At 46.0% G+C, this 17,716-nt stretch overlaps 1 protein-coding gene across 3 annotated transcripts in view; it reads left to right on the top strand.

Moving 5' to 3' along the window:
• The window catches only part of TMEM63C (transmembrane protein 63C), a 54,790-nt gene that overhangs the window by 14,243 nt on the left and 22,831 nt on the right, over positions 1-17,716 (top strand). For 2 of the 3 annotated variants that reach the window (XM_077463613.1, XM_077463614.1), the window contains exons 4-13: positions 3,170-3,249; positions 3,468-3,500; positions 4,534-4,621; positions 5,064-5,101; positions 5,693-5,835; positions 5,918-5,969; positions 7,559-7,667; positions 7,754-7,827; positions 7,915-7,995; positions 8,075-8,195. In XM_077463613.1, coding sequence (XP_077319739.1) covers positions 3,170-3,249; positions 3,468-3,500; positions 4,534-4,621; positions 5,064-5,101; positions 5,693-5,835; positions 5,918-5,969; positions 7,559-7,667; positions 7,754-7,827; positions 7,915-7,995; positions 8,075-8,195 — 819 coding nt within the window. The remainder of the gene's footprint in view (positions 1-3,169; positions 3,250-3,467; positions 3,501-4,533; positions 4,622-5,063; positions 5,102-5,692; positions 5,836-5,917; positions 5,970-7,558; positions 7,668-7,753; positions 7,828-7,914; positions 7,996-8,074; positions 8,196-17,716) is intronic. The other variant, XM_077463615.1, reaches the window with a different exon arrangement.

Below are 17,716 nucleotides of genomic sequence, written 5' to 3'. Positions count from 1 at the left end.
TAGGAAGGTATGCTGGTATTAAAGAGTATGCTGGTATTGGACGGTATGCTGGTATTAGAGGGTATGCTGGCATCAGAGAGTATGCTGGCATTGGAGGGAATGCTGTTAGTAGAGGGACATGCTTCTATTGGAGGGCACGCTGGTATTGGAGGGTACACTGGTACTAGAGTATGCTAGCATCGTAGGGTATGTTGGTATTAGAGGGTATGCTGGTATTGGAGGGTACGCTGGTATTAGAGGGTATGCTGATATTAGCGGGCACGCTGGTATTAGAGGGTATACTGGTATTGGAGGGTACACTGCTATCATAAAGTATACTAGTATTGAAGGGTACGCTGGTATTGGAGAGTATGCTGATATTAAAGGGTATGCTGGTATTAGAGAGTATGCTGGTATTGGAGGGTATACTGGTATCAGAGAGTATGCTGGTACTGGAGGGTACACTGGTATTGGAGGGAATGCTTGTAATAGAGGGTACACTGGTATTGGGGGGTATGCTGGTATCAGAGAGTATGCTGGTATTAGAGAATATGCTGGTATTAGAGGGTATGCTGGTATTGGAGGTATTGGACAGTATGCTGATATTGGAGGGTATGCTAGTTTTAGAGAGTATGCTGGTAATAGGGAGCATGCTGGTAATAGAGAGTATGCTGGCCAGGGTGGGCTTCATTTAAATCACTAGTAAAAAGGCTTTATTTAAATCAACTCGATTTAAATCATAATTTTTAAAGAGCAACTGTCATCTCTGTCCTGCAGCAGCTCCTCCTCTGACCCGCTGTTGACTCACAGACAGCCCCATTCACTTTAATGGGATGGCCCAACAAGATGAGGGACGTGACGGCAGAAGGTGAGTGGATGCTGCTAACAGGCGCTGCCATGGTGGATCTTAAATGACAGGTGCTCTTTAAATGTAAGGACTTATTTTTGCTGGTAGTTAGAATCTTTAAAGGGGTTGTAAAAGTAAATATTTTTTCACCTTAATGCATTCTATGCATTAAGGTGGAAAAACATCAGACAATGCCGGCCCCCCCCCAGTCCCCCTGTTTTACTTACCTGACCCCTCGAAAGTCCAGTGCTCGCCCCCGACATCCTCTTCGCCGCTCAGCCTGGCTGCTGATTGGCTAGAGTGGATGGATTGAAAGCAACGCAGCCATTGGCTTGCACTGCTGTCAATCACATCCAATGACGCGGCGCGCCGGGGGCGGGGCCGAGTGATACAGTGAGCGGCTATAGCCGCCGGCTGTATCACGGGAGTGCGCCCGCAAGTGCTTCTCACCATGTGAGGGAGCTCGCATGAACGTGAGAAGTACTTGCGGAGGGAAGCCGAGACAGTCGCCAAGGGACCCCAAAAGAGCAGGTTCGGGGCCATTCTGTGCAAAACGAGCTGCACAGTGGAGGTAAGTATAACATGTTTGTTATTTAAACAAAAAAAAGAATTAACTTTACAACCCCTTTAATATTTGCAAAAAAAATGAAGGTTACATAGTTACATAGTAGGCGAGTTTGAAAAAGTCCATAAATGGGTCCACAACCCATGTGTGTGATTATATGTCAGTATTACATTGTATATCCCTGTATGTTGCAGTCTTTCAGGTGCTTATCTAATAGTTTTTTAAAACTATTGATGCTCCCCACTCAGACCACCGCCTGTGGAAGAGAATTCCACATCCTTGCCGCTCTTACAGTAAAGAACCCTCAACGTAGTTTAAGGTTAAACCTCTTTTCTTCTAATTTTAATGAGTGGCCATGCGTCTTGTTAAACTCCCTTCAGCGAAAAAGTTTTATCCCTATTGTGGGGTCACCAGTATGGTATTTGTATATTGAAATCATATCCCCTCTCAAGCGTCTCTTCTCCAGAGAGAATAAGTTCAGCTTTGTTGCCCTTCTTTGTACTCGCTCCATTTCCAGCACTGGTGCCCAGAACTGGACGGCATACTCCAGGTGCGGCCGGACCAGAGTCTTGTAGAGTGGGAGAATTATCGTTTTATCTCTAAAGGGGAGTTGATCCCCTTTTTAATGCATGCCGATATTCTGTTTGCATTGTTAGCAATGAGTTTACCAAAAATGTAAATATTGCAGAAAATAAAGCCTCATGCTATATAACTAAGCTCCTTTTCATGCTGAAGAAACTTTATTTTTTTATTATTAATGTATCTTAAATAGAAAGCTACTTTTATAAACTTTTAAAAAACATCATTGATTTATATCCACCCTGATGCTGACATTAGAGGATATGCTGGTATTGAAGGGTATGCTCACATTGGAGGGTATGCTGATACTAGAAGTTATGCTGGTATTAAAGAGCATGCTGGTATTGGAGGGTATGCTGGTATTGGAGGGTATGCTGGTATTGGAGGGAATGTGGATATTAGAGAGTATGCTGGTATTAGAGAGTATGCTGATATTAGAGAGTATGTTGGCATTGGAGGGTACACTGGTATTGGAGGGTACGCTGGTATTGGAGGGTACGCTGATATTGGAGGGTATGTGGATATTAGAGAGTATGCTGGTATTAGAGAGTATGTTGGCATTGGAGGGTACACTGGTATTAGACGGTACACTGGTATTGGAGGGTATGCTGGTATTGGAGGATACGCTGGTATTGGAGGGTATGCTGGTATTGGAGGGTATGCTGGTATTGGAGGGTACACTTGTATTGGAGAGTACACTGAAATTGGAGGGTACGCTGGTATTGGAGGGTACGCTTATATTGGAGAGTGAACTGAAATTGGAGGGTACATTGGTATTGGAGGGTAAACTTGTATTGGAGGGTAAACTGGTATTGGAGGGTAAGCTTGTATTGGAGGGTACACTGGTATTAGAGGGTACACTGGTATTGGAGGGTATGCTGGTATTGGAGGGTATGCTGGTATTGGAGGATACGCTGGTATTGGAGGGTATGCTGGTATTAGAGGGTATGTTGGTATTGGAGGGTATGCTTGTATTGGAGAGTACACTGGAATTGGAGGGTACCCTGGTATTGGAGGGTACGCTTGTATTGGAGAGTGCGCTGGTATTGGAGGGTACGCTGGTATTGGAGGATACGCTTGTATTGGAGGGTAAGCTTGTATTGGAGGGTACGCTGATATTGGAGGATAAGCTGGTAAGGGATGGGATGCTGGTGTTAGCTTGGTTTACTGTCCTAAAGTTATTCTGAACTTCCTTACAGTTGTTGCTCCTGGTGTTCTCATGCTTGCGGAAGGCGGCTTGGGATTATGGACGTCTTGCTCTGCTTATAGACAATGACAGGTATTTCTTTCTCTTCCTCTTTTTACCCTCTTTCTGCTCTTCCTCTATCCCCCCCTTCCTTTGTACCCCCATCTCCCCTTCTCCTTTGCACCCCCCACCCCCCCTTCTCCTTTGTACCCCCATCCCCCCTCTGTGTCTGTATCTCTCTCACTTTTGGTTCATTCATTGTAAATATAATTCTTGCTGTTCTTACACTGACTTGTGAACTCTCTCCCCAGCCCTGCCATACGACGTAGATGGACCTCATATGAGTAATGAGTAATTCTGATTGTGGTGGAGGGCTCTGGGGTTGCTCTGGTGTATGACATATGTAGGACACTGTGTCAGGCTCCTGTGCTTTACCCTATACTGTACATAGTCAGTGATAATCTCTTTATTTATTGCTGGGCTGCTGTTTGGAGACTTTTAGATTGTCAGCTCTGTGGATTCTAAAATTCCTCATGATTCTTCTCCCCACATCAAGAGCGTGGACAATTTCAATGTTGGATTCCTTGCTGTGCCTTGTGAAGGTCCATGTTGGGGGGCTAAGGTGGAAGGTGGAGGCTCCTGAGATGGGGCCTAGGTGGATGCTGCTGGGATGGAACCTAGGTGGTAGCTGCTGGGATGGAGCCTAGGTGGAGGCTGCTGGGATGGAACCTAGGTGGTAGCTGCTGGGATGGAGCATAGGCGGGGGCTGCTGGGATGGAGCCTAGGTGGAGGCTCCTGGGATGTGGCCTAGGTGGAGGCTCATGGGATGTGGCCTAGGTGGAGGCTCCTGGGATGGGGCTAAGGTGGAGGCTCCTGGGATGGGGCTCAAGTGGGAGCTGCTGGAATGGGGCCCAGGTGGAGGCTCCTGGGATAGGGCCTAGGTGGAGGCTCCTGGGATGGGGCCTAGGTGGAGGCTCCTGGGATGTGGCCTATTTGGAAGCTCTTGGGATGGGGCCAAGGTGGGGGCTCCTGGGATGGGGCTCAAGTGGGAGCTGCTGGAATGGGGCCCAGGTGAAGGCTCCTGGGATGGGCACTAGGTGCAGGCTGCTGGGATGGGGCCTAGGTGGAGGCTGCTTGGGTGGGGCCTAGGTGAAAATTCCTGGGATGGGGCCTATGTGGATGCTCCTGGGATGGGATTTAGTTGGAAGCTGCTGGGATGGAGCCTAGGTGGAGGCACACAGGATGGAACTGGAGTGGTGGCAGATGGGATGGGGCTGTGGTGGTGGCTTCCGAGATAAGGCTGAGGTGGTGGCTATCATGGTGAAGGGACTACTGACCATTTGCAGATTTCAAACTAAACATATGTGTTTGGTCCAGCCTCACCTCTCTCTTCTACGGGGAGCCGAGTGACAAGGAGAAATCGCCATGTGAGACCAGCCCGCCAGACCTCAGTAATAAAGACCTGGTAAGTCACGTGCCTTGCACCCTTACCCTTCCCCACTCCTGCCCTCACCCTTCTTCCACTCTTCCCTTCACCTTTCCTCCCTTGTGCCTTCAGCCTTCTCCCACACATGCCGTCGCTTTGACCTTCACCCCTTCCCCACTCCTGCCTTCACCCTTTACCTTGATCATTAAATTGTTTATGTTATTTATTAATTTTTTTGGGCTTTTGAAAACTGGTGTGCTTGACCTCCATAGTAATAGCAATTATGTTAAAAAATACTCATGCACCAAAAGATAATAAATTATAGGTGTCAGAATATCTAAACCAAAAATAGACAATCCATCCTATAGTGTAAATTGGTATAAAATGCGGTGTATGACTGTGCTGTGTTTGGTGTGTGAATGTCTATACAGTATAAACATAATATAATATAATATAATATTGCATGGTTCCTCTCTTGCAGGGCTTCTGCTCCTGGCTCAGCTCCATTTATCAGATGAAGTGAGGACCTGTCTTGGTTAAGGATTCTAGAGAATGAGGGATAAAGGGTGGTAGAGGGTGTGAGGTGTCACCGTGAAGATGGTACAGGAAAAAAAAGGCAATGGGGCGGGGGTTAAGTGGTCGGTGAGGTATGAAGGTATTGTGGAGGGGTGGCAGTTGGAGGGTAGGGTGTAGGTGGAGGGATGATGAGCAGTTGGCGAGGTATGGTGGAAGGAGATAAGCAGTTGATAAGTTTAATGGAGGGAGGGAAAGGTGAGGTATGGTGAAGCGGGAATGGGCAGATGGTAAGATATGATGAAGAGGGGATGGGCAGTTGGAAGGTTTGGTCGAGCAGGCGGGAAGGGGAATAGGTGTTTGGCAAGGTATGGTGGAGGAGGGGTGGGGGCAGTTGGGGGGTGTTAAATGGAGGGGATATGTGCAGTTGGGGTGGTTTGGTGGATGGAGGTGGGCAGGTGGGGTATTTTAATGGTGGGGGAATGGGTACTTTGGGAGGTTTAGTGGAGGATGGGCAGATAAGCAGGGAGAAGGTTTAATGTAGACTTTGATGGTATGTGATATTTCCCTCAGTTGTGGTGTCTTGTCCCCCTACAGGGATGAAGAAATTCAGAGTAAGTGTGGAGTAGATGCCATCACTTACCTGTCCTATCAGCGCCATCTTCTAGTGCTGACCTTACTCATCTGTGTCTTCTCCGTCGCCATCATTCTACCAGTGAACTTCTCTGGGGATTTGCTGGGTGAGTGACCCCCATTTCCTAAGTATTACCCCCCCTATTCTCTGTATGTTCCTGCTTAAAAGTCTCGCCTCTGTATCTGCAGGTGACAGTCCGGCTCAGTTTGGGCGTACCACCATTGTCAACGTTCCCACACAGTGAGTTCTCCATGTATTGGGGTGCACTAGGTATTCAGTGTACATACTGTACATTGGGCTGCAGTGGATAATCAGTGTATGTACACTGTTCATAAATTGAGGTGCAGTGAGTAATCAGTGTTCATACACTGGGGTGTAGTGAGTAGTCAGTGTAATTACAGTGGGGTTTAGTGAGTAGTCAGTGTAAATAAATTGGGGTGCAGTAAATAATCAATGTAAATACATTGGGGTGCAGTGAGTAGTCGGTGTTCATACACTGGGGTTTAGCAAGTAGTCAGTGTAAATACAATGGGGTTTAGTGAGTAGTCAGTGTAATTACAGTGGGGTTTAGTGAGTAGTCAGTGTAAATAAAATGGGGTGCAGTGAGAAGTCAGTGTTTGTTTATACGTTGGGGTGCAGTGAGTAGTCAGGGGACATCCACTGGGGTGCAGTGAGTAGTCAACAGACATAAATGGGGTGCAGTGAGTAGTCAGTGGACATACATTGAGGTGCAGTGAGTAGTCAGTAGACATACATTGGGCTGCAGTTAGTAGTCAGCAGACATACATTGGAGTGCATTGGGTAGGCAGCAGACATATTTTGGGGTGCAGTGGGTAGTCAGTGGACCTACATTGGGCTTTAGTGGGTAGTCAGGGGATATACATTTGGGTGCAGTGAATAGTCAGTGGACATCCATTGGGATGCAGTGGGTAGTCATTAGGCATACATTGGGGTGCAGTGAGTATTCACGGGACATACATTGGGGTGCAGTGAGTAGTCAGTGGACATACATTGGGGTGCAGTGAGTAGTCAGTGGACATACATTGGGGTGCAGTGAGTAGTCAGTGGACATACATTGGGGTGCAGTGAGTAGTCAGTGGACATCCTTTCGGGTGCAGTGAGTAGTCCGGGGACATACATTGGGGTGCAGTGAGTAGACAGCATACATAAATTGTGGTGCAGTGAGTAGTCAGGGAACATACATTGGGGTGCGTTGGGTAGTCAGCGGACATACATTGGGGTGCGGTGAGTAGTCAGGGCACATCCACTGGGGTGCAGAGAGTAGTCAACGGACATAAATGGGGTGCAGTGAGTAGTCAGTGGACATACATTGAGGTGCAGTGAGTAGTCAGCAGACATACATTGGGATGCAGTGGGTAGTCAGCAGACATACATTGGAGTGCATTGGGTAGTCATTAGGCATACATTGGGGTGCAGTGAGTATTCATGGGACATCCATTGGGGTGCAGTGAGTAGTCAGTGGACATACATTAGGGAGCGGTGAGTAGTCAGCGGACATACATTGGGGAGCGGTGAGTAGTCAGCGGACATAAATTGGAGAGCGGTGAGTAGTCAGCGGACATACATTATGGTTCAGTGAGTAGTCAGCGGACATACATTGGGGTGCAGTGAGTAGTCAGCGGACATACATTGGGGTGCGGTGAGTAGTCAGCGGCGGACATACATTGGGGTGCGGTGAGTAGTCAGCGGACATACATTGGGGAGCGGTGAGTAGTCAGGGGACATACATTGCGGTGCGGTGGGTAGCAGCAGATATACATTGGGGAGCGGTAATGCTCTGTGATTGGCTGTGTTTGTCCCCCTCTCAGGGATCGGTTTCTCTGGCTGCACAGTGTCTTGGCTCTCTTCTATTTCCTGATGACCGTCCTCTGCATGCGCCATCACTCCGCCTCATTACACTATCGGGAGGATGAGAAGGTAAGGCGGGTGAGACCCCGGGCCCCTGGCACAGAACAAGGACTTCTCACCCGCCTCTGACCGATCACATTCCTTTGTTCTCCTAGGTGGTGAGAACGCTGATGGTGACCCGAATCCCAAGAGAAATCGCAGACTCCTCCCTTATCACCAAACATTTCCAGTAAGTAGCTTCTCCCCAAATAAATGACACCCCCTGTTATCCCCCCTCTGCCCCCCTTTCTCACCCCGCCGTGTGTTCTTGTCACAGTGAGGCATACCCCAGCTGTACCGTCACCGATGTCCAGTTCTGTTATGATGTCCGGCGGCTGATGAAGCTGGACATAGAAAGGTGAGAAAACATTCCCATCATCCCTTCCACCCTCTGCGCTCCTTCTCTACCAATCACCGTCTTCTCTGCTCCTCCCCAGGCGGCGCGCCATGAAAGGTCGCATGTACTTCGCTGGACAGTCGCAGAAAGAGGGGAGGATCTTCATAAAGACTCACCCGTGTGCCCGGCTCTGCCCCTGCGACTGCTGCGGCTTCCAGACCGTGAGTGCGCCAATGTGCGGCAGGACTAATAATAATAAAGCAGAGAGTGAAGGACACGATCGATGGAAATACAGGGCCGCCAAGGATCAGTTCACACCATAGAAACGCAGTCCGGATGCGTTCTGGGCGTTTTATTTCATGTGCATTTTTGGCGCCGTCCAGTGCATTTCCCCCCCTCTTTTTTCTTAACCTTAAATAAGAACACGTGCGTTCCATTGCGTTTTTTGGTGCATCCCGGTGCTGTTTTGGTGCGTTTTACCACATTCCAGTACAGTCCAGAAATAAAGCAGCATTTTTTTACTTTTTCTTCTGGAACTGACCACACTGGTGTGAACTATGCCATTAAAAACCATATAACCTACTAGCCATTTTTTTAAAAAAAAAAAAAAAAACGCTCTGGACTGCATGTGGTGTGAACTGGCCTTTAAAGTATAACTAAAGGTAAAACTTTTTTTTTTTCGTTTCAGATAGAGTGGAAAGGGATTAGAACCCCTGTTAGTTTTTATTGCTGTCTTTGCCCCCCTTTAGGGAGATTCAGGGTGGATTTACTAAAACTGGAGCACTCAGAATCTGGTGCAGGTGTACATGGTAGCCAATCAGCTTCTAATTTCAGCTTGCTTAATTAAGCTTTGACAATAAAACCTGGAAGCTGATTGGTTGCTATGCAGAGCTGCACCAGATTTTTTACTCTCCAGCTTTAGTAAATAAACCCCCCAGTCTGTCTATTTGTCCTGTTTACCATTGTCATTGAAAGTGAAAGACAATCCCAAATTTTGGGTTGTCCCAGAAAAAACGAATAGAAGAGAAATCTTCTAATGAGGACCTGGGGAGGCCCCAGGGGATTCCCTTAATTTGCAGGGATTTCCTCTCACTTCCTGTTTGGCTATGGGACAGGAAGTGAAGAGAAATCTCCACAATGGGACACAAGATGGCAAAAAAATATCTGACAGGGGTTATAACCCTTCTTTACTCTATCAAAAATAAAGGAAAAAAAGTTTTTGCCTATAGTTCTACTTTAATACTTTGTAGGTTGTTGATAGAGGTGCACCAAAATAAAATTTTCTGTACCGAAACCAAAAATTCAGGATGCACTTGGCCGAAACTGAAATTGACGTTTAAAAAAAAAAAAAGTATATATTTTTTATTAATAATTGTATTATATCCGACTTTTTAACCACTTCAGCTCTGGAAGATTTACCCCCTTTTATGGCCAGGCCATTTTTTGTCATAGGGCACTGTGTTACTTTAACCACTTAAGCTCCGGACCATTTGGCTGGCCAAAGAACAGACCCTTTTTTTTAGTGATTTGGCACTGCGTCGCTTTAACTGACAATTGCGCGATCGTGCAACGTGGCTCCCAAACAAAATTGTCATCCTTTTTTTTTCCCACAAATAGAGCTTTCTTTTGGTGGTATTTATTTTTTGGGCTATAAACCAAAAAATAGCGATAATTTAGAAAAAAACACATTATTTTTTAATTTTTGCTATAATAAATACCCCCAAAAATATATAAAAAAATATTTTTTTCCCTCAGTTTAGGCCGATACGTATTCATATCTTTGGTAAAAAAAAAAATAAATCGCAGTAAGCGTATGATTGGTTTGCACAAGAGTTATAGCATTTACAAAATAGAGGATAGTTTTATGGCATTTTTATGATTTTTTTTTATTAGTAATAGTGGTGATCAGTGACTTTTATCATGATTGCAACATTATGGCGGACACATCAGACACTTTTGGCACAATTTTGGGACCATTTACATTTATACAGCGATCAGTGCAATTAAAAATGCATTGATTACTGTGTAAATGTGACTGGCAGTGAAGGGGTTAACCACTAGGTGGTACTGTAGGGGTTAAGTGTGTCCTAGGGAGTGATTCTAACTGTCGGGGGGGAGGGACTGTGTGTGACATGACACTGATCATCGCTCTCGATTACAGGGAGCGGTGATCAGTGACAGTGTCATTAGGCAGAACAGGGAGATGCTGGTTTACATTAGCATTTCCCCGTTCTTCCTCTCCGTGAGATGATTGCGGGTATCCCCGTGGACATCGGGACCGCAACTTGCGCCCGCAACCCGTCTCTTACAGGGCAACGTACAGGTACGTGATTCTGCCTGTACGTGCCCTTCTGCCACAGTATATCTGCGCGAGGCGGTCGGGAAGCGGCTGACAATTGCGTGGTCATGTGACGCTGTACACAAAAAAAATTGATATCCTTTTTTTCCCATAGAGCTTTCGTTTGGTGGTATTTGATCACCATTTTGGTTTTAAATTTTTGCGCTATAAACAAAAAAAGAGCGAAAAGTTTGAAAAAATAAAAAAAAATATATATGTTTTTTACTTTCGGTTATAAAATGGATCAAATAAAAAAATTAAATTTCTTCATCAGTGTAGGCCAAGATGTATTCTGCTACATATTTGTGCTAAAAAAAATCCTAATAAGCGTATATTGATTGGTTTGTGCAAAAGTTATAGTGTCTACAAACTATGGGATAGATTTATGGAATTTTTAATGATTTTTTGTTTTTTACTAGTAATGGCGGCAATCAGCTATTTTTAGCAGGACTGTGGCATTGCGGCGGACAAATCTGACACCAATGGCTCGTACACACGATCCAAAAATGGGATGAAAAATACCACTTTTTTGTAGGATAATCGGATCGTTAGTACAGAGCTTTTGAGAGCAGATAGTGACAGATCACCCGATATTATCCGATCAGACAAATGCACGAAAATTTTTCTCGCACGACACCAGATCGTACGATTTTTGTTTAATTAGTACAGTTTTCGTCCGAAAATACAATACAAATACATTACAACACATGACATCACTTCTGATCTTTTATTCTGTCGTACGGGAATTTTCATAACTTTAGTAACCTTTCCATTTTCTATATGCGACTAGCATGCAAAAATAAAAATAAACGGCGATCTATCGTCCGATTTTTGTACCATGAAGGCAGTACACACGTAATGAACATTGTCGGGTTCCTACTGAACTGGACAACTTTCGGTACATGTGCACCAGGCCTGTCTATTAAAAATGGAAGAGATCCCCTCTTAGGACTCACTCACATGGGGGTACTACAGCATATGCCCGTGTGAGGGACATGTTTTCCCATGTGGGGATGCACAGGTGTTCTGTGCATGCAGGCTGTCCCATGCAGGTTATTTGGGACACAGCGCCTGAACGCAGACAGTTGCCCTCGCACGGGTGTACGCTGTAGTACCCCCCATGTGAACAAGGCCTTAGACAGTTGTCAGTAAAGTAAGTGCCCCCTCACCTATTGTTTTGCTGACATCTTTAACATTTTGGATTTCCTATAACTTTCAGTTCTGATGGATGAGCAACAGAAGCCTGACATGGGTCTGATCCATCACTTTCTATCCAAAGCAAACAAAAAATGTTCTGGCTTTGCATAAACTTTTAGTCTTCTTACTGGTAACAGGATAGTCACTCTCCTTCCACCATGTATCAACCCAGGGTGTCACTCTGCAATGTAATCAAAGCTATTGTGTTTACTGCCACCTTGTGGTGTCATTACACTATGCATGTATCTTCACACTCTAGATCGGGGGTCGGCAACACGTCGACCACAGGCAGGTGACAGGTAGACCGCAAACAGGTTCCTGCGCCGCTGATCCCCGCCTTCTATGTGCCGGTCCTTGTCTCCCCTCTCAGCCTTCAGCCTCCTCTGCGGCTCCGGCACACCATCTATGTCCTGGTCTCCCTCTTCCTCCTGCCTCCATGACTGGGAAGAAGCACCGCTGGGGGGGGGGGGGGGGGGGGGAGTAGCAGGGCAAATACATTTTTTATGTTAAACTGCTGGTGATTGGTTTCTAGGACACATGGTGGTGCTAAGCAACCAATAACCAGCTTGCTAATATGAAATGTTACTATGCCAGCTCCCGCCCCCTGTCCAGAACTGTGCTGCCTCCCGGTCTCCGTTGTGGAAACAGGTAGGACACAGTGCTATGGGATGAGAGGGGAGGGAAGAGGTTACTGCTATAGGGAAAAGGGGAGGGGCATAAGACACCACCGTGTGTGTGTGTGGGGGGGTGCTATGAAGGGGGCAGGGTCTCCCCCATAGCAGTGTCCACCACCCTTCACATCATCCCCCCCCCGATCCCTTCATTCTGAGTGTGACGCACTCCTAAACCCTGCATTCTGAGTTTAATGCTCTCCTGAACCCTGCATTCTGAGCGCAACACACTCCTGATCCCTGCATTCTGACCACAACACACTCCTGAACTCTGCATTCTGAGTGCAATGCACTCCAAACCTTGCATTCTGAGCATAACGCACTCCTGATCCCTGCATTCTGAGCGGTACGCCCTCCTTAACCCTGCATTCTAAGCGTAACACTCCTTAACCCTGCATTCTGAGTATATTGCACTCCTAAACCCTGCATTCTGAGCTTAACGCTCTCCTGTACCCTGCATTCTGAGTGCAATGCATGCCTAAACCCTGCATTGTGAGCGTAACACACTCCTGATCCCTGAATTCTGAGCGTAATCCACTGGGAAACCCTGTATTCTCTGCATAACGCACTCCTAAACCCTGCACTCTCTTGTAATGCTTTTGTTCTGAGTGAAAATATTTTATCAAAAAAAAAAGGGTCGGTCCTACTGTCTTTTTTTTTGGGGGGGGGGGACACTGTGCCCCTTGATCTTTGACTTTATCAGTGTTGTTCAAGTAGATTTGATAGGATTTTCTTTGCTGCCCGGGACTTCCTTCTCCATTGCCTGAGACAGCAGCGTGGCGTCATTGGCTCTGGCTGCTGTCAATAAAACTCAGACAGCCAATGAGGAGAGGGTGTGGGTGGGGACAGGCCGCAGCTCGGTGTCTGAATGGATATATGTAGCTGCAGCTGCTTGCTGTGAATCCTGGGGGAAGCTGAATTTACAAAGTAAATAATGTGTCAAGAGGGTGACAGAAGGTCTTCCACCCCAATATTCATAGCCGCAAAAGATTGCTATGAGCCTGGATGAAGTTGCCTTTTAAAGATAAAATGTGTGTCTAGATTGCCTTAAAGGGCTAGACAGAGGCTCTCCTGCCCACTATTCATAGCTGCAAAGGATTGCTGTGGGCCTGTGTGAAGTTACCATATCCAAGTTATTGAGAATACAGTGGAACCTTGGATTATGAGCATAATCTTTTCCAGGAGAATGCTTGTAATCCAAAGCACTCGCATATCAAAGCGAGTTTCCCCATAGAATTCAATGGAAACAAAGATAATTCGTTCCACATACTATTGTATGCAGTATCTTTGGAAAAACGTCAGGCTCCGGCCTTGCCAGGCATCAGCATTCCAGGTGTACATCTTGGCAGGCAGACTGCATCTGACAGCAGTGCCAAAACCTGTGAGACTGATTTCTACCCCTGGAGCTATTCCTGGAGGTACGCCCCAGGTAGGCAACTTCAGAGGTTGACTGCCGGGCCCCTGTGGTCAAACTAAAATGACTAGGCACTTTTGGCTCAGATGCAGTGGTCCTCTGGTAGGATGCTCCTGTGACTTTCAGTAATTCCTTCCCTCATTTGTCTCACATGTTTGGAATGGAAAACATTCCAGTGTTCCAGGCAGATGTGGTATACCAACCTAAAAGGGCTGCTGGACAGTCGCTTCAAGAGATCTACTGAATCAGGATGATCTGTTCCCAAGGAATGTGTTATGTCATTCAGGTTCAAGCTGCCTTTGACAGCTTGATAATTGAAGCTCAAATTTTGAGAACGGCATCATGGAGTCTAGGAGTCCCTTAGTGCTAAGCAGGGACTACTTCTTCATGTTAAATATATTGCTGGATATGTGATTGCTTATCTTGGTGTAAACCCCAGGACTTTCTCCCCAAATGTTTCTTCGCTGGACAAGTCCTCTCCTGCAAATGGGCCTAGGTCAGAATTCGACTCTTAATATTGCTGTCCCTGTGACTTTGTGTGATCTTAAAGTGGTGTTGCCACCAAAAAATAAAAAGCTGCTTAAAATTCGTAAAAAAAATAAATAAAAAATAATTGGCAAAAAAAATATATGTTTTACTCACCTCTAAATACCTGTTGCTAGGGGGTCCCTCGTAGTCTGCCTTCTTCCTTGCTCAGGCTGGTGATATCACTTCCCCTCGCGCCGCACATTCACCTGGGACCTGTCACGTGTCCCAGGTGACTGTACAGCGTATCACGGCGCCCTGCACTGCTCATGCATGCGGTGCCCACAGTACGCATGACAGCGCCGCGAGCGGAGCGGGGAACGAGGGGGGGGGCTTCGTTCACCCGCATCGCTGGACCCTGGGACAGGTAAGTGTCCGATTATTAAAAGCCAGCAGCTGCAGTATTTGTAGCTGCTGACTTTAAATTTTTTTTTTTTTAGGGGGTACCCCACTCTAAGTTGTTCACTCGTAGCCTTCACTTGGGGAGGTGACTGTTCAAGGCTGCAGTTTGCGTGTGAAATGGTATAGGAAGTTCATCCACTCCTGAAGGAAGCCCATCAGCTGCTCTGGTGGCTCCCAAAGCTTCCTGGTTTTTAGATTCAGCTCAGAGGCAGCTGGACACTTCACTTCTGGATGGTGAGAGAGTGGGGAGGAGCGCGCGTTCTGAGCATGCGTGCTCCTTCATCAGCCCATCTGTGACCATCTCCACACCTCTTGCTGCATTTGAACTCTCATGCATGGACTCCCCACTATAGAGAGTACATTATTTGCCCATTTCTCTCTGTTTGGGCTGACAGAGCGCACATGAACATGTACAATATTTTTGCGACTGTTCAAGACTGGTGACCTTGTCTGGCATAAAACCCTTCACAGGTTTAACATATAACAAGGTTGTTAGAACCCGGTTCCCCATCTTGCTCCGGGTTGTTTCTGTCTCCTCAAACAAGACATTCTCAAGCCCCATACACACTATCAGATTTTCTGCTGATTTTTTCCTTCAGATTTACCAAAACCATATAATATGAGGTCAAACCTTAGGAGTTTCAATTTGTATGCAATCAGGCAGACTATATGGTTTTGGTAAATCTGAAAAAATCTGCAGAAAATCTGTTAGTGTGTATGGGGCTTTATTCATTCTTATTCCTTCTCTTGGTTGGATGTGGTCATGTTGGAAAGTTTATCTCTCAGCCTTTACTGTCCTCTTGTATTTCAAGATGGATCCTGTACTGATGCTGTTTATTTTTTTTCTAGCTCCTTTATGTCAAGTTGACTCAGTCTAGGTTTCAGGTTCCATCCTGCCCTGACAAGGCGCACTCTACTAAATCTACGCGTGCATCCGGAGTTTTTGGCTGCAGACCACAGTTTCTCAGATTGGCAAGACTGCCACCTAGGCTTCTATCCTCACTTTCCCTTTGTTCTGCAGGGGCTGGGAGTGATTGTAGCCGCATTAATTCACTTTCTGCGGGAGCATTTAGGTGCTATCCGTTTTCTTTTTTCCATCTGCTCTGTAGTTTTAGGGGAAGGCTTGGTCCCCTTGAGGGGGTGCATTCCAGGGGCCTGTCCTGAGGATTTTAATGTTCGTGGGGAGGGTATCGCGGGTGGTGTTCAATTGTTGTTCTGCCAGTTGGACATTCCACCCTTATCCTAAAGCCAGCTTCTGGTATAAGAATTATTGAGGAAGCTCTTAAAACCGCAAGAAGTTCACAGCCTTGCTGTTATCGTGGCATCAAGAGCTTGTGGGCATTGGTTTGCCTGTCCCGTAGTGGGATTGCTTTGTCTGACTCTTAGGTGAAGTACTCCTCCAATACATCCAGATCAATGATGGCACACTTGCAAACAGTCATTAGCTAGCCAATGTAGCTATTCCTAGCACCTTAGAAACCAGTAGAAGGCTCCAGCGCACAATCATCTTGCGGTTCCCAAAATTAATTCTAAGGTCCCGCTATATGGCTGGGCTGCAACCACCAAAAGTAATTGCTGTACATTCCTCCAGCAGCATCTGGACATTTTCCTGGAGCATACCATACCCACCCAGTTCATGCCTAGCAATGTACAGGGAATGGGCTGTTGTGTGGGTGTTAACTTTTTATAGCTATACACTGGTCCTGTAGGCGGGGTTACTATTATACATATGCTGCCATGGATAGGCACCAGGAAAAGAAAATTATTTTAAGTATGAAACAATTTTCATTTTATTTTCGTTTTGGATAGAGTGGCGAGGGATTAGAACCCCTGCCAGTTTTTATTGTTGTCTGTGCCCCCCCGTTAAGGAGATTCACCATCTCTATTTGTCCTGTTTACTATTATCATTGAAAATGAGAGTAAAAGAAAATCCCAAATTGTGGGTTGTCCGCAGAAAAGTAATAGAGAGGAAATTTTCCAATGGGGACACTAGTTCTGGTGACCTGGGGGGGGGGGGCAAGGAATTCCCTTAATTTGCAGGGATTTCCTCGCACTTCTTGTTTGGCTATGGGGAAGGAAATGAAGGGAAATCTCTGCAATGGGACACAATTGGCAAAAAATAAACTGACAGGGGTTATAACCCTCTCTTACTCTATACAAAATAAAAATGAAAAGTTTTGCCTATAGTTCTACTTTTTATTTTTTTTTATGTTTATTGAAGTTTTCATATGCAGACAGGTATGTCTAAGACAGGTATTTGCACCCACTTTCGGGCATAGACTCCCACGGGAGTCTATGCTTCTTCCTGTCCCACCGCGCTGTCTGCTGGGACACACACGGGTCACAGAGACAGCGTGGACCATTCTTATTGCGCTGATTCCCTCACCGAGAATGGCAGCAGCCGAGAGCCGAGCGATCGATCCGCCTCGGCTGCCGTCATGAGGTGAGTGTTCATTTATTAAAAGTCAGCAGCTGTAGTATTTATATCTGCTGGCTTTTAATTTTTTTTTTTCAAGTGGACTCCCTCTTTAACTGCTAGCTGACCAGCTGCCGCAGTTGTACTGCGGCAACATGGCTCGGCTGTGTGAATTGCTGTTATGTTACGTCGGTAACTGCAAAGAATGGCAGATTACTGGCTCTGTTTACGTCACATGATCAACTGTCATTTCCTGGCAGCTGATCACGTGGTAAGGGGGCGGGACTGACTCGCTGATCACAGAGCACGCCACGCGCTGCCTGCAGGGGGCGTGCAGGCCGCTCGAGCACGGGAGGACATCAATGGACGCCCTCCCGGCAAATTAGGTCCAAGGTGGTTAAATATTTCGATCTGTTTGTTTTGTTGTTTACTTGTTTTTTATGCTGAGGTAAGCTATTGTTTGTTTATATATCATTTATTTATTCTGTATATATGTAACTATGTTTTTATTATGTTATAAGATTTTTAATAAACAAAAGCTTACACTCTAATGTCTCCACCACAGTCACTATTATTATTATGATGCATGTAAATAGCTCTGTCATATTACAAAGAACATGGAGCCATTCACATTAAGTCTCTGCACCAAAGGAGCTTACACTTTAATGTTCTCAACACAGCTACACGCTGTTTTTATAATACATTTATATGGCTCTGACATATTCTGCAGTGCTGTACAGAGAATACTGAGCCAGTCATATCAGCCTCTGCACCAGAAG

Source organism: Lithobates pipiens, unplaced genomic scaffold, assembly GCF_037356315.1.
Source record: "Lithobates pipiens isolate NorthernLeopardFrog02 unplaced genomic scaffold, aLitPip1_a1.2 Scaffold_30, whole genome shotgun sequence".
NCBI lineage: Eukaryota > Metazoa > Chordata > Amphibia > Anura > Ranidae > Lithobates > Lithobates pipiens.
The sequence above is the reverse complement of the archived record's forward strand: the minus strand, read 5'-3'. Positions and strand labels throughout refer to the sequence as shown.